Source organism: Pyrus communis, chromosome 17, assembly GCF_041283825.1.
Source record: "Pyrus communis isolate YQ-2024b chromosome 17, ASM4128382v1, whole genome shotgun sequence".
Classification (NCBI taxonomy): domain Eukaryota; kingdom Viridiplantae; phylum Streptophyta; class Magnoliopsida; order Rosales; family Rosaceae; genus Pyrus; species Pyrus communis.
In genome coordinates, this window is record NC_142581.1 from 22597515 (window position 1) to 22611278 (window position 13764).

A 13764-nucleotide genomic window follows, 5' to 3' on the forward strand; every position below is an offset into this window, starting at 1 on the left:
TTTACGGTTTAGGGTTTCGGGTGGTTTCTTTGTGTCTAAAATTTAAACCCATAAACCTGTTACCAAGATTACGGAACATGCGAAGGCGATTCAGCCGGTTCACGTCATTAATTTTTCTGTTGTATTTGTTCATTGCCTTGCTTTGTCTTTGGCCAGAATCAAATAGTCTGGCAAACATGACATTACAAAAAGTAACAATTTGACAATACAAAATTCTATTCACACATAAATTTGGCTACTTCTGGGCTGTGTTTGGAATTCTAAGCTAATGCCTGACATCGGAGCCGGAGAACATTCTTTCGGCATATGATGATGTGCTCGAACGGCTATAGTATCCAGAGAGGCGGTCGCTCATAACATCCTACATTGAAACCAAACAACAAAACAAAACGAAAAACTATGAGAACATAGGCAGAAAAAGCTAAAACAAAGAAAATCTTTCATGCTTATGTTATGTAACTTACTTGTCTTGGTGAGTGTAGTGCATTACCACCTAGCCTGAAAGGATCCATTCTCTCGTCCGCGAGTGCTCTCAATCTGTTTAGCTCCGGTAGCACAACCTTGCCAAGATCCGGTCTGTCTTTTCTCCTCATTTCAGCGCACTGTAAGGCTAGCTGCGCAAACTTTAATGCTTCCTTAACAGGCCAGTCGGGAACATCAGGGTCAAGCATCTCCGCGAAAGTCCCACTCTCAATAGCATCCTCAACTTTGAAAGTCAAACCCATTGGCGGCTGGGCAGTTATTAGTTGTAGAAGCATGACCCCGAGTGAGTAAACGTCAGATTTCACCCCAAGCATTCCGGTCTGCTGATACTCTGGGTCGATATAACAGAATGTTCCGGCCATTGATGTCACGTGATATTGAGTGACAGCATTGGCTACTGATGGAGGGACAAGCCTGGCCAAACCTACGTCACTAATCTTACTCACATAGTTATGGTCTAGCAAGATGTTGCCGGGTTTTAGGTCACGGTGTACAACGGGTTCTGGCTTGGTCTGATGAAGAAACAAAAGTCCGGTGGCAATTTCTGCAGCAATTCTGAACCTTAGCTGCCAAGGAATCACCGGGGTGTGGCCTTTCCGGAAGAGACGGTCTTCTAAGCTACCATTGGCCATGTACTCATAGACCAGACAACCAAATTCTGGGCAGGCTCCAAGTAGGAGAACCATGTTTGGATGCCTAATGCAGCTCAATACTTCAACCTCTTGCTGGAATTGCGACCGCCCTTGGGCAGCATCCGGACGCAGAACTTTTATTGCTACCGGTGTGTGATCTAGTTCACCTCTGTAGACCGGACCGTAGCCTCCTTCTCCAATCTTATAGGCTTGTGAAAAATAATTTGTCGCCGCTTCAATATCTTCAATTGTGTATCTCCTGTACCTCAGATCGTACCCCTTTGATTCTAGCGACTTCTTTCCTTTAGGTTTTTCAAGAGCTTTCATTTTCGAGTTTTTCCGTCTTTCTGCTTCCAGTTCTGCAACCCTTTCAGCTGCTTGTGCTGCCTCAATCGCTACCTTACTTTTTGCTTTCTCCTTCCGTGCAAGCGCACATGCAGCTTCCTCAGCGAGTCGTGCTTCTTCTAATCTGTGCTTTCCGTTCAATTTCCACTGTTGAAGTTCCTTTTCCTGTGAAGATTTTTATGCTTGAATGTGCCTATCTTAAACAAAGTATATAGTCAAATAACATATCGCATCCATACCCTATGTTTTGCTGAGATTGCCTCCTTGCAAGCCATGCTGTACATCTCCATTGTTTGCTTGAGCTCTAGCCTGAGCCTCCTCATCTCAGCTTCCATGTCATCCTATTATTTTCGAGGCAAACTAAGTATATCAATATTTTGAACTTTTCTGGATGAATCGTATGTTATTGTACTCGACGCATTTCTTTATGCACTGTGTCGTGAAAAACATTCGCAAATAGTTGGAGGCATGCTCCAAAGCTTGTAGCTGGTGGTGTATTCAAGTTTACTATGCTGGGAACAATGTCTTACCCTGTTTTGTGATGACCATGACCTTCCACTTTCAAATGAGGATGATGAAAAACCATTCGGCGCAGATGTCATGTCAATGAACTTGGTTCCGGAGTAAGATGACAAAGAGCTTCTGCTGTCCAACTCTGAGCCGCTTGAACTTTGATGGGTCATTTTCGACGGCGTGCTATCATAATTTAAGATGCGATCCATGGTTTGCACTTCGCTGCTCACAGGCGGTAAATCAATGTCAGGCAAGGGCTCATATGATTTCTTCACTATAGGTGTTGCTCTTGTTAATGCTGGCCTGTATATTTTTATCAGAGGTTAATTCTCACCGTTTTAAGTTTTAACACATTTGGTCGAAAATTTACGTAGAGATTACTTGGAGAAAGCAAGATTAAAATCGAGAGTTTGAACTCAAACATGGTGCAAGAAAATGTTGCTGATCTAAACCTCGAGTAATGCCAACACTGGAGGGATCACATTTTCGGACCACAGTGTGGATCGCATCTCTAATGGTGGTACCGTTGACCCATAATTAGGCGGGTCTCGTCTCTACTAGTAACTTGGATTACAAGTAGTTCAAAAATGTGGTACGACGTAGTTTCACTGAATCAGTATCAGAGCTTACCTGAACTTGTTCTTCAGCGGGCTCTCCGGTTCTGTGCCAATTAAAGAAAACTCAGTAACTAATGACCAAAACTAACCAATATACTTGTGTGGTGAGGAATAAACATGCATACATTGATGTTAGAGCTACAGAAACAAACCTCTTGAGTACTGGTGGAGCCTCGTGTGTTGCGAATTTCTCGAATCATTTGAGGGTAGTTCGGCGGTAGCTGGTCGGCAATGCGTGATCTTTCCTTTGCCAATGACATACACAGTGCAAAAGTCTGGTGCCCCTTTTGACACAGTGCTTGGGATGTCTTTCGCTTTGAATCTTTTTGTAAAAACAACAAGATTGACGTTAGGATTCTAATTAACTAAGTAATTAAGGTATATATATGCATACATCTTCGTATACAGAAATACTCTGTGCATAAAAATTCACATCAAAAGCACCTGAAGAAGCCAAAGCTGTTTTTGGATGGTGCACCAAGCACCAAAACTTGAATAGAATTAGCGGCAACATAGTTGATGAGTGCTTTTGCTATATCAGCATCCTCCACTATCACTTCATTGCTTTTAATCTGTAACAAATCAATACAATTAAATAAACATGATAAATTAATTGAATTTGACTAATGACCAAATCATATATCATAATGAGAATGTAATTTTCTGAAACAAGAATAAAATGATGGTTGTATTAACTAATTAATTAAAAAAAGGCGATTCCAAGCCAACAAGCTCCCAGATTTGCGAGGGTGAAGAACGTCTATAGTATGTACGCTTAGTATTGATTTGCAAAGAAACTGTTTTCACCATTCGAAGTCTCGAACTCATGATCTTTTGGATACAAAATTAACTAATTAATTAATCAATTAAAAGGAGAAAATAGCAAATGGAGGACTCACAGCTTTTTTGGTGCAGAAGCAACGGAATGGGAGGAACAAGTCTTTGGCTTGATCTTCATTTTGATTTTTGTTCACCTCTGTCAATTCCCCACCTGCAACTAAAAAGATATCAGGGGAAAAAAAAAAACAGAAGGAAAATGGGGAAATTTTCAATATTTTATATATTTAAGAAATAAAATGGGGGAATTTACTATTTAGCTAGAAAGCATTGGGAGCAAATGTAGGTAATCATAGACTCATACTAGTTTTTATTATGGTCGCATTTTTAATCGTTTGAGAAGGAGATTTAAACTTGAGATATTTTTCAACATTATGAAAAGAAGGTGTCTCACAAGTTACAAGGTGTACATTTATTACTGATATTGTGCTAAGGGTAATGCAGGGAGACCAAAATTTTAAATCAAATTTTGTAAACTAAATGATGTGAATATTGTTAATTTGATTATTATTTAAGCGTCGATAAATGTGCTTATTTTTATCTATGCATCATGTGGTTTGCAAAATTGGTCTAAAAATTTGGTTTCCCTAGCATTATCCTTGTGCCAATGTACAGAAAGTCATAACCTTAAAACGACATGGTATAAGATCTTATTTTTGTAAAAACATTAACCATGAGCTCGTTTAGAAGTACTTTTAAAATAACTGAAAACAATTTTATTGAAAATGTTTTTAAAACCAATTCTTAATAAAAATTCAAGTGGATTATGGAAAAACACTTAAAGTGTTTTTAGAACTCAAGATTAATATTACCAAAAACGTTTTTAGTCATTTTAAAAGTACTTCTAAACCATCCACATACACCATTCATTCATTCTTGAGAGAGAGAGAGAGAGAGAGAGAGAGAGAGTTGGTATGGTGCTTACTTTGGGTGGAAGTTAGGGGAGATGAAGGTTGTTTAACATGAACATGAACATGGAGCAAAGTGAGAGGTTGTCCAGGCTTGGTAAAAAGATGATCAGCAATCCATTTGATTGCATACTCACTTGCCTTATCCCTGTCTATTGCCAATGTCACTGCCACCTCTCTCATCTGTGAACCTTCCCTTCTCGATGCTCTCATCCCCATCCTCCTCTCTCCTCTCTCAAGCACTTCCCAATAACAAACTTCAACAAAACAAAAACTGAAACCAATTAGCTGCAGATATCGCAATCGTCAAGAATCCATCTCTTCGCTCCGCAAAAACTCAGATAAAAACTGACAAAACCGACAACGGAAATCTGTGTTTCGCTCTATCTGAGTCCTGTAGAGGCCAGGAGGGATCCAAACCATTTTCCTTTTTCTTCTTTTATTTCTTCTTGTTTCTGTGCGTAGGAGGGAGGTTACTTCTGTTGAGATAATGAAAGAGAAGAGAGTTGGTTAATTCTGTTAACATATAAATTAATGTGTATGCATGGAGAATTACCAGTGCTAATCCCTTAATTAACCATTTTTATCATGGTTAAACCTAATTCTGTTGAGCTGACAGAGAGAGTCTTGCCAGCTTTTTTGAATTAATTCTCAAATAGGCAAACACGGTGCAATATTATTGTTAGATGATATATATTAAGGAGTTTGCCACTATTTTCGCATTGTTGTTGAGCTGTTGTTTCATAATTTTCAGGGGAGGAGCCATAAAATATTTGGTTGGAACTTTCGAGTTAAGATATATGCGTGTATATATACGAAAATCAAAATTTAAGATAAAAGATGATTAGCTTTTGAGGGAGTGTAAAATGATGGGGAAGATCGACGGCCATAACCTAAATCTCATGAAGACACCCCCTAATTGTGAAAGAATCCCAAACCCTAATTGTGGTGTAATTTTAGCCTTTTGATATCACTTCTCGAATAAAGATAAAATTTATGCAACTTATCTCTCTATCAACCCCATTTTTCACCCCCATCAGACTTTTTTATTTATTTTAAATATTCTCATTTGTAAGTTGTGTTCGGGAAGAGTTATTGTCGATTGTTGGCCTTTATGGTAAGTATGAAGACCGAAAGGCGGTAGCTTACCATGCATGGAATATTATCGGTCTGAGTCCGTTTATCTCTTGCTTGCTAAGCCGATAAAAGGTTATAAATAACACTTAATTTTTCGATTCATTTGAATATATGTTATGATTCATGAACATTAATTCAACCATTCTATTTAATTAACCATACTACATTGGCATCAAAACTTGCCAACTACGTGATTCGATTATAAAACCTTTCGTTACGAGTTGTGATATTAAAATAAAGTAAAAAAAACTCGTTTGAATACAAGTTGTTGTGAACAAACAAACAAAAGTACAATCTGATCCCAAATAAAACAAAAATAAAAAAGGAATAAAAATAGAAGATCCACCATAAAGAGAGGGAAAATCGAACCGTTGGCGTTGGTCGGTTGGGAGTCCACCCCCTACACACTTTCTCAAAAGACACGCGCTGCCATGCCACACCCGAAACCAATCCCTCTCCCCAAAATCCCATAACGGTCTCTCCGTCTTCCTCTTTCTTCTCTGCAACTCTCACTCATCACTCTAAACCCCAACAAACCATTAGCCACAGTGCATTCAATTTATGTAGCAGACAGCACGATTTGAATTTCAACTTTCTACTGTGATCGATTCCGAATTTTCCATAATTTTTTTTGAATTTTTTTTGAAATTTGGTTCTGATCAGGCTTTTAAACTTTGCAAACGGCAGCTGTGAGCTCAAATTTAAAGTATTTGATCATATATATGTATATATAGTTGTAATGATGCGAAGGAAAAATGGTAGTGGTGGCACTGGTACTAGTATAACGATGAGGGTTTTGAATCTGATCGAGAGGCGGTGTTTGGCAACGCTCAAGCGAAACGACGACCTTCGCGAAAATGGCATGCGGATTTCCTCCCGCCACAGCTCGTACAAGAAGCTCGTTCAGCTTCCGCTCCTCAAGCTCTCCGTTCTCAAGCTCGACGGCTCTGTTTTCGGTAATTAATTCACTTCAAATTTACCTCCATTTTTCGTTTTGACTTTCTCTTTAGGTTCTGCTTTTCGAATTGGTGAATAATTGTGCTTTTGGAAAAGCTATCCTGGTTAGAAAATGCCTTTATATGAAATTATAGAAAATCTGCTTTTTTGGAAAGCTAGTTTGGTTATAATGGTACTGCTTTTTAGAATCTGATCATATGCTAAAATTACTAGGCTAAATGGCTTTTTTTCCTAATTTTTCTGTTTCTGTAAAATTTAATTTTATCAAAATTATTGGGGTCCCATGTAAAATTCAGTAGTGAATTTGAATTGTGCAGAAATTCAGGTTGGGAGGACTGCCACAATAGCAGAGCTCAAACAAGCAGTAGAAGATTTCTTTGGTCCCTCCCAAGACAAGATTCCATGGTACATCCCTTTGCCTTGCAAAATTGACATAAATGAAAAACTTGTGTTTTAATTTAAGATTGTTTGATTTTGTGCACTCAGGTCACTGGTTTGGGGGCATTTCTGCTTGTGTCATGTTGGTCAGAAGTTGATTAATGACAGGGCGTACATTCGGAATTTCGGAATTAAGGACGGTGATCAAGTATGTGTCTCTTTTCCCTTCAAGTATCAAATTTGTAGTATCTCTGTTTTTCCTGTGCTTTGATTTTACAAAAACTTATCACTCATCGAAATGGATAGTATGGCAGCTCCCTTTTGTTCAAATTCCGAAACCCAACTCTCAACGTTGCGAGAAACAGTTGTGTCTAACATATTTATCTGAACATATACGGTGGAATTAAGTTGGAACACATATAATGAGCGACTTGTATACCATTCCATCTTTAACTTGGTTTTTCTGTGGAACTTTAGTTATGTATAATATGAAATAAAAGAACCCTTAAATGGGATTGGGATGCATGTTGACATGCTGTACAGGAGATTAATTTGAATTTATGCTTCTAAATGAATTACAATGATTTAAGCAGGCATGGGAGTTAATTTTATGTGGCGGCATTAGGTGAAAAGCCCGTAGGATACATGTTGTATGTTTGGTTTACAGTCCAGCTCTTTTATATTTCATCTGTTTATGCTCTCATTGAATGAAGAGAAATGTTTAGTGTCGCTATTTTTGTGCATACCGTCCAAATTTGTTAACTTATTATCACGCTGTAGTGAAATTATTTCACCTTAGCCAACTGATTTCATTTATGTTTAATGAACCCCCAAATTGTCGTCTCGTCTCCCTCATCCTCATTAGAATTTCTATAACAGCCTTCAATCTGGCTAATCTTTTTTAGTTTCATCATTAGTCTTCACTATATTGTATTTCTGGAAGTGATTAGGATTTCTGTTGTTGCCTTGCTCAGTTTGGTTATCTGAAATCTCTTGCAAGAATATAGGCAATTTTTGTACAAGTGGGGCTTCCGTATTCAAGTATTAGACTGCCGTTGCTGTGTTTCTTGCTTTTCCTGACAGCTGATATAGAAGCTCCATGAGTGCATATATTCGTATTTTTTAGGTCATTCTGTCATGTTATTGCCAGCAAATTCCTGATGTTTATTTCTGGCGCATGCAGCTTGAATTCATTAGGCATATGTCCATCAGCAACTCACCATTGAAAAAAGGGTCGAAGAATGAGAGTGTTCCATACAAACAGCAACCTATGTAAGAATCGTTCATACTTTTCCTTGCGATTTAATTGGGTAGGAAGTCAGGCTCAAAGCTGCACTGCAGTAAGCCTATTTACCTGTGCCTTATGGGTTATTAACTGTTTACCTAAAGTTGGAAGCTTCTGAGGGAAACGGTGAAACTAAAATAGGAAGAGAACATTCGGCATATAGTTCTCGTACTTTCCATTTCTTTATAGTTGATTCATGCATATTTAACTGAGATAGGGAACTTAAGCTTGGATATTGACTTCAGGTTGACATACGGGCCAAGTTACTATCCCAATAAAGATCATCTGGAGGCAGGTCATGAGCCTGAATTCGTGCACGAGGACGAAGAAACTTGTGGAGTGGAGGTTAATGGCAGCAATGCAGCAGTACAGGAGGACAACTCCAATTACTATCCCAATGTAGAAGATCTGGAGGCAGGGCCGGTGCCCGAATTCAAGGCAGTTCACTTCTTGAAAGGGTGGCTCTCGTACTCGAAGGTCATTGGGGGATTCAAAAAAGGGATCCAAAGGCAGGAATCGTCCATCGAAATTCAGCCTACTTTCCTTAGGAAGCCGATGTAGAATGCCTTGTTGAGTCACATTTTGTGTGTTGTGAAGCTGTTGCATGCTAAGGCCTCAAGATGTTCCACAAGTTCAGCACTAAGTTTATTGTAAATGGTAGTTGGGTTCTCTCGATATATTTTGACTCCTCCGTTGTACGTCTCTCAACACGCCTTTCATACGGAACGCTACTCGAACAAAACATGTAAATAAGGTATTTGACAGATTAAACACTCGCCACAAAAAGGGGATGTGCTCGAACCAAATATTTGGTTACTCAATTATGAGTAAGAATTCATACTCGAATTTCTTCGTAACCGATGCACATAATTTCCTACTTATCATCAATGAATTGATACCGGTTATATTATATGAACTTGTTTGACAAGTGTTTTTAAACAACTGAAAAATGTTTTAGATAAAATATTTTTGGAACCAAACCATAATAAAAATGTAAGTTAATTCTGCACTTGAAGTGCTTCGAGTAAGAAGTACATAACATGCACTTTTATCAAAAAACACGTATAATGCTTTTGAAATTCAAAAAAAAATTCTCTAAAACCTTTTTCAATCGTTCAAAAGTAGTTATCAACCCTAAATCATTTCCTTACTAAAAATAAAACGTCAATTTCCGACCGATGTGAGACTCTCAACGATCCGAAACCAGTCACCAAAATTTGTGAGCCCGACAATTAAAATCTTCTTCAACCTATCGGGTGGTCCACGATTTTGGATAATTGATCCAGATTCTAACGCGAGGCACGCTGCTTTCGAGCCACGTGTCTCGATAGACAGCTTTCACTTCTGAAATTTTGATGACGTGGCAAAAGATTAGGCAGGCCGCACCGAAGATACCGTATCCACTCTCGTAACGATTCCAATTTTGTTTTCTTCTGCTGCATCCTCTTCAACTGATTGCACATTATCAGAAAATCTAATTTAATTTTTTCCTTTTATAAAAAAAAGTAGAGTGTCGTTGTGGGACGTCACAGAGTCTCTCTCCCCAATCAGTAAGTTTTGTGTTTTTCTGTACGTGTTTGGTTGCCGAGAAAATTTGGGAAAATAAGAAGGAAAATAAACTGTTTATTCGCTTTTACTCTCACTAGCTTTGTTGAATTAAACAACAGAAGACATATGAAAACAGTATTTATACTTTATACAATAATCGTGGTTAATCCTGGTGATTTTTTAATATATATTTCCATTTTTGATGTGTTGCGTGGATGCATAGCTGTAAAGATTTACTGTTTTCTATTTGTATCAGAACCGAGTGATATGAATTTTGGATGAGTTTTGAATCTAATTCGTTGCAATCCCACTTGAATTGTGAATAATTAGCGAATTTAATTTGATTTTTTCATGATAATTGTGATTAATTTGATTTAGGAAGTAAGTTGGTTGAAAGCTAAACTGCTGAAATTATGACCTTTGATGTGTATTGGGGTTAATTCTAACCCCTTGATCGGCAAATTTGTATCAACGGGAGGGGATTCGAACTTGGGATCCCTTCCATTCCAATATTGGGAAGAGAAGTACCGCTAGACGTAGAGCTAGTTCATTGCATCATCTAATTACCTGTCCATTTGTCTAGCTCGTATGATCGTGCCTGTTGTAGTAACTTTTTGTTCAGTTGTCTCCAATTGATTTTTGACCTAGTGATTATGAAGTTCCAATTAAAGGCTTCGCAGGAATCACGAATTATGTTAAAGGAATATCGATTCTTGCTACTGCCAAAAGCCCTTGTGAAAATTCCCAACTCGTTATTGTTACTTTCTCTTTCTGTAGTTAGGGCCTTGACCCTGTTCTTCGATATAGACGTATTAGGGATGCGCGAATTATTGACTTGAGCTTGTTTTTTGAGATATATATTTATAGCAGGGAAAATGGATGAGCAAATGGGAAAAGCAAAGCCGGCAGTCTCTTTTGAGTATGAGCTCTTTGAGGGAGATCCGGACCACCTAAGAACTGTAGTGGCTACACTCACGCCAACGCTTACTCCTACTAATCCATGGATCAGCCCTGATTCGTTGAACTTCAAATACCGAATTGGGCGAGGCCCCTTTGGTGATGTTTGGTTAGCAACTCATCATCAGTCTGCAGATGATTATGATGAGTATCATGAGGTAGCTGTTAAGATGCTGCACCCCTTGAAGGAGGAAGACACTGAGAAGTTTGTGCATAAGGTTGAAAGGTTATTTTTCAAGTTCCGCAGAGTCTATGGCCTTTGTTGGCTTCACGGCATCTCAGTTATTGATGGGAAGGTGACTGCCTGGAAAATAATTTTGAATTATTTGTTGTTTTGATTTTGAAAATACTCGTTTGTGTTGATTATCCTGTTTATTTACCTCGCATAACTCTAGTATGGATATATCTTGATTAGTGCTCATTCTAATGCTGTGGTAGGTCTGCATTGCTATGAAATTTTATGAGGGATCAATTGGTGATCGAATTGCTCGGATGAAGGGCGGAAAGCTTCAACTTTCTGATGTTTTAAGGTTATGTTATTGGGAACATATATCTTCCTTCGTGATGCATAAAAGTGTTGTTACTGACCCAATAATGCTAATGTTTACAGGTATGGGATTGAGTTGGCGAAAGGAATTTTAGACTTGCACTCACTTGGGATTCTGGTGCTAAACCTGAAACCTTCCAACTTCCTTTTAGATGAACATGACCAGGCGGTCCTTGGAGATTTTGGGATTCCGTATCTACTTCTTGGGATTTCATTGTCTAATTCAGATATGGCTCTCAGACTTGGAACCCCAAACTACATGGCTCCCGAACAGTGGGAACCAGAAGTGAGGGGCCCTGTATCCTTAGAAACGGATGCCTGGGGTTTTGGATGTTGCTTTGTGGAGATGTTGACTGGCGTTCAACCATGGTTTGGGAGGTCAATTGAAGAGATATATCATTCAGTTGTGATAAAGCAAGAAAAACCACCTGTTCCAAGCGGCTTGCCTCCTGCAGTTGAGAATGTTATAAGTGGTTGCTTTGAGTATGACTTCCGCAATCGGCCTTCAATGGATGATATAATACATGCTTTTGAAAGGTATCCACTCTCCTTATCTACTGATCTCACTTTACAAACCTTTTCTTGTCAACATACAACCTGGAGATACAAAAACTACTTTCCCTGTGTAGTCGACTGTGCACAGCCTAAGTTTCCAGCCTTGTAGCCATGCCAAAACCTACAGTCTTCTTATACATCGTATAACCCCAGCCTGAAATTTTCCCTTGTCTTGAGCTTCATCCATGGGGTTTACTGCTACTTCTACCAGTGAGCTATCAGTGAACCCATTGATACCAGTTACATTCTTTTGTTGCTGTCAAGAAGTTGCTGCTGCTTCAGATTTCTGCGGAACCCATCGTTGTATTTTATTTTTGTTACACACTACAAACCTTGAATCCATTTTTAATGAACAGAACCCTAAGGAGCTGTTGCATTACAGACTTCTTTTTCATGCCCTATTAATTACTGTTTCTGGTTCAAGGTGGTGCTTAATCAGATTTTTACCTTTGATTCCTTGTTGGCCTTTTCTGTACCCAAAATGAGAATTCAGCATTTTGATCATCCTGCCTTTTCTTTTATCGTCCTATGCTTTTTTTTTTTTGTTGAACAAAATATTGTTCTGTGCTGATTATTTGCAATTGAACGTGCAGCTCACAGAATGATGTTCAAAGTGAAGGCGAGTGGCTTGGTTTAGGGAGCAGTACAGTTGCTGGAAAACATAATAGCGGTGGTTATACTACATGGTATCTCTCAAAAGATCATCTTCAGGTTGGAGATATAGTTCGCTCAAGAAAGCCCCTAAATGCACGCAAGCCTCAAGCTATGGATATCCCTGAAGGAACTGTCGCTGGTCTGGAGACTGATTCCAATAGAGAAGGTTTTGCCCTGGTGAAGATCCCCGGAGTGCGCAACCCTGTAAGAGTGCTGGTGTCAACAGTGGAGAGAGTCACATCTGGCTTAGCAGTGGGTGATTGGGTGCGCTTGAAGGGTGAAGGCAGGAGGCACTCTCCTGTTGGAGTTCTTCATTCGATACAGCGTGATGGTAGTGTTGCAGTTGGATTTATTGGGTTAGAGACTCTATGGAGAGGGAAGTCATCCGACCTTCAAATGACAGATTCATATTTTGTCGGAGACTTTGTGAGGCTGAAGGCTAGTGTGTTCTCTCCTAGATTTGAGTGGCCTCGTAAGAATGGAGGAGCATGGGCGTCTGGAAGGATCTCACAAGTCCTTTCGAATGGCTGTCTGGTTGTGAGGTTTCCCGGAAGATTTGTACTCGGAGATGAATCTAATAGCTTCTTGGCGGATCCAGCTGAAGTAGAACTAGTGTCCTTTGATACATGTCCTGGAGTGGTCGGAAAATATCAACACATCGAGGATTTTCACTGGGCAGTGAGGCCTCTTGCAATTGCGTTTGGCCTATTTACAGCCATGAAGGTGAGCTTATTTGTTGGACAGAATGTAGGTGCAAAGCTGAAGGGTCGAAGATCAACACGGAAGGATGGGAATAACCAAGATGGTCAGAGTGGTGGCGGTGCAGGTTGGATTCCTCCAACAGTTGCGAATATTCTTTTTAAAGAAAGCGTTCCTACTGCAGGCGCTAGGTAGTTTACCGGTGTCATGTGGCCGTGGTACGTTTGCTATACCTATCCGGTCAAGAAATGAAGTATGAAACGAGGCCAAATGTACCTAGCGCCAGCGAAAATGGATGGTCCGAATCTGGTTAGGCCGAAAACAAAAATAATCTGTGTAATTAGAAACTGATGATATATGTGTGTGTGTATATAAATCTGCAGTTGCTACTCTGCTTGCAATGTAAATATTTCTGTGGAAATTATATTATTATATGTACAATTGTAAAATGGGTGGTGCTTCACTCTTCCAGTCACCTCTCTCTGCGGCTCCTGTTTCTTTTTTTCCTGCTCTTTCCGTACAAATCAACGAGGTGGCGGTTAGAAATCGGCTCGCAACAAGTTCAGATCTAACAAGTTTGGTCGATGCGCAAAAGGGTAATTATGCTTTTATGTTTTTTAAATTACTTTTCATAGCTTGAATGAAATGAATAAGGCTAAGGAGCCTATCAAGGAAGGGCTTTCTGCTTACCTGAGAGTGGTTCCCTTCAAAA

The 13764-nt window shown here is 39.3% G+C and overlaps 3 protein-coding genes across 7 annotated transcripts; 2 read left to right on the forward strand and 1 right to left on the reverse strand.

Moving 5' to 3' along the window:
* Positions 1-165: 165 nt before the first annotated feature.
* LOC137708945 (U-box domain-containing protein 52-like) lies at positions 166-3646 on the reverse strand. Its single transcript, XM_088688705.1, has 8 exons — positions 3490-3646; positions 3035-3162; positions 2743-2912; positions 2604-2634; positions 1991-2276; positions 1700-1801; positions 465-1625; positions 166-361 (listed from the first exon to the last, which is right to left on the reverse strand). Exons 5-8 carry the CDS (start codon positions 2180-2182, stop codon positions 266-268), a joined length of 1551 nt encoding a protein of 516 aa, XP_088544831.1. The 5' UTR covers positions 2183-2276; positions 2604-2634; positions 2743-2912; positions 3035-3162; positions 3490-3646; the 3' UTR covers positions 166-265.
* A 2182-nt stretch (positions 3647-5828) lies between these two features.
* Positions 5829-8949, forward strand: LOC137709320 (uncharacterized). Its single transcript, XM_068448403.2, has 5 exons — positions 5829-6428; positions 6747-6834; positions 6916-7015; positions 7991-8079; positions 8338-8949. Exons 1-5 carry the CDS (start codon positions 6212-6214, stop codon positions 8651-8653), a joined length of 810 nt encoding a protein of 269 aa, XP_068304504.2. The 5' UTR covers positions 5829-6211; the 3' UTR covers positions 8654-8949.
* A 541-nt stretch (positions 8950-9490) lies between these two features.
* On the forward strand, positions 9491-13527 carry LOC137707768 (protein KINASE OF THE OUTER CHLOROPLAST MEMBRANE 1). 5 transcript variants are annotated; one of them, XM_068446685.2, is made up of 5 exons: positions 9491-9642; positions 10508-10893; positions 11036-11127; positions 11208-11681; positions 12293-13527. In XM_068446685.2, exons 2-5 carry the CDS (start codon positions 10516-10518, stop codon positions 13245-13247), a joined length of 1899 nt encoding a protein of 632 aa, XP_068302786.2. In that variant the 5' UTR covers positions 9491-9642; positions 10508-10515; the 3' UTR covers positions 13248-13527. The 5 variants fall into 5 exon arrangements, with proteins under 5 accessions (XP_068302786.2, XP_068302788.2, XP_068302787.2 ...); XM_068446687.2 differs by having other exon boundaries at positions 9534-9642; positions 10511-10893; XM_068446686.2 differs by having other exon boundaries at positions 9536-9642; positions 10494-10893.
* Positions 13528-13764: the final 237 nt, after the last annotated feature.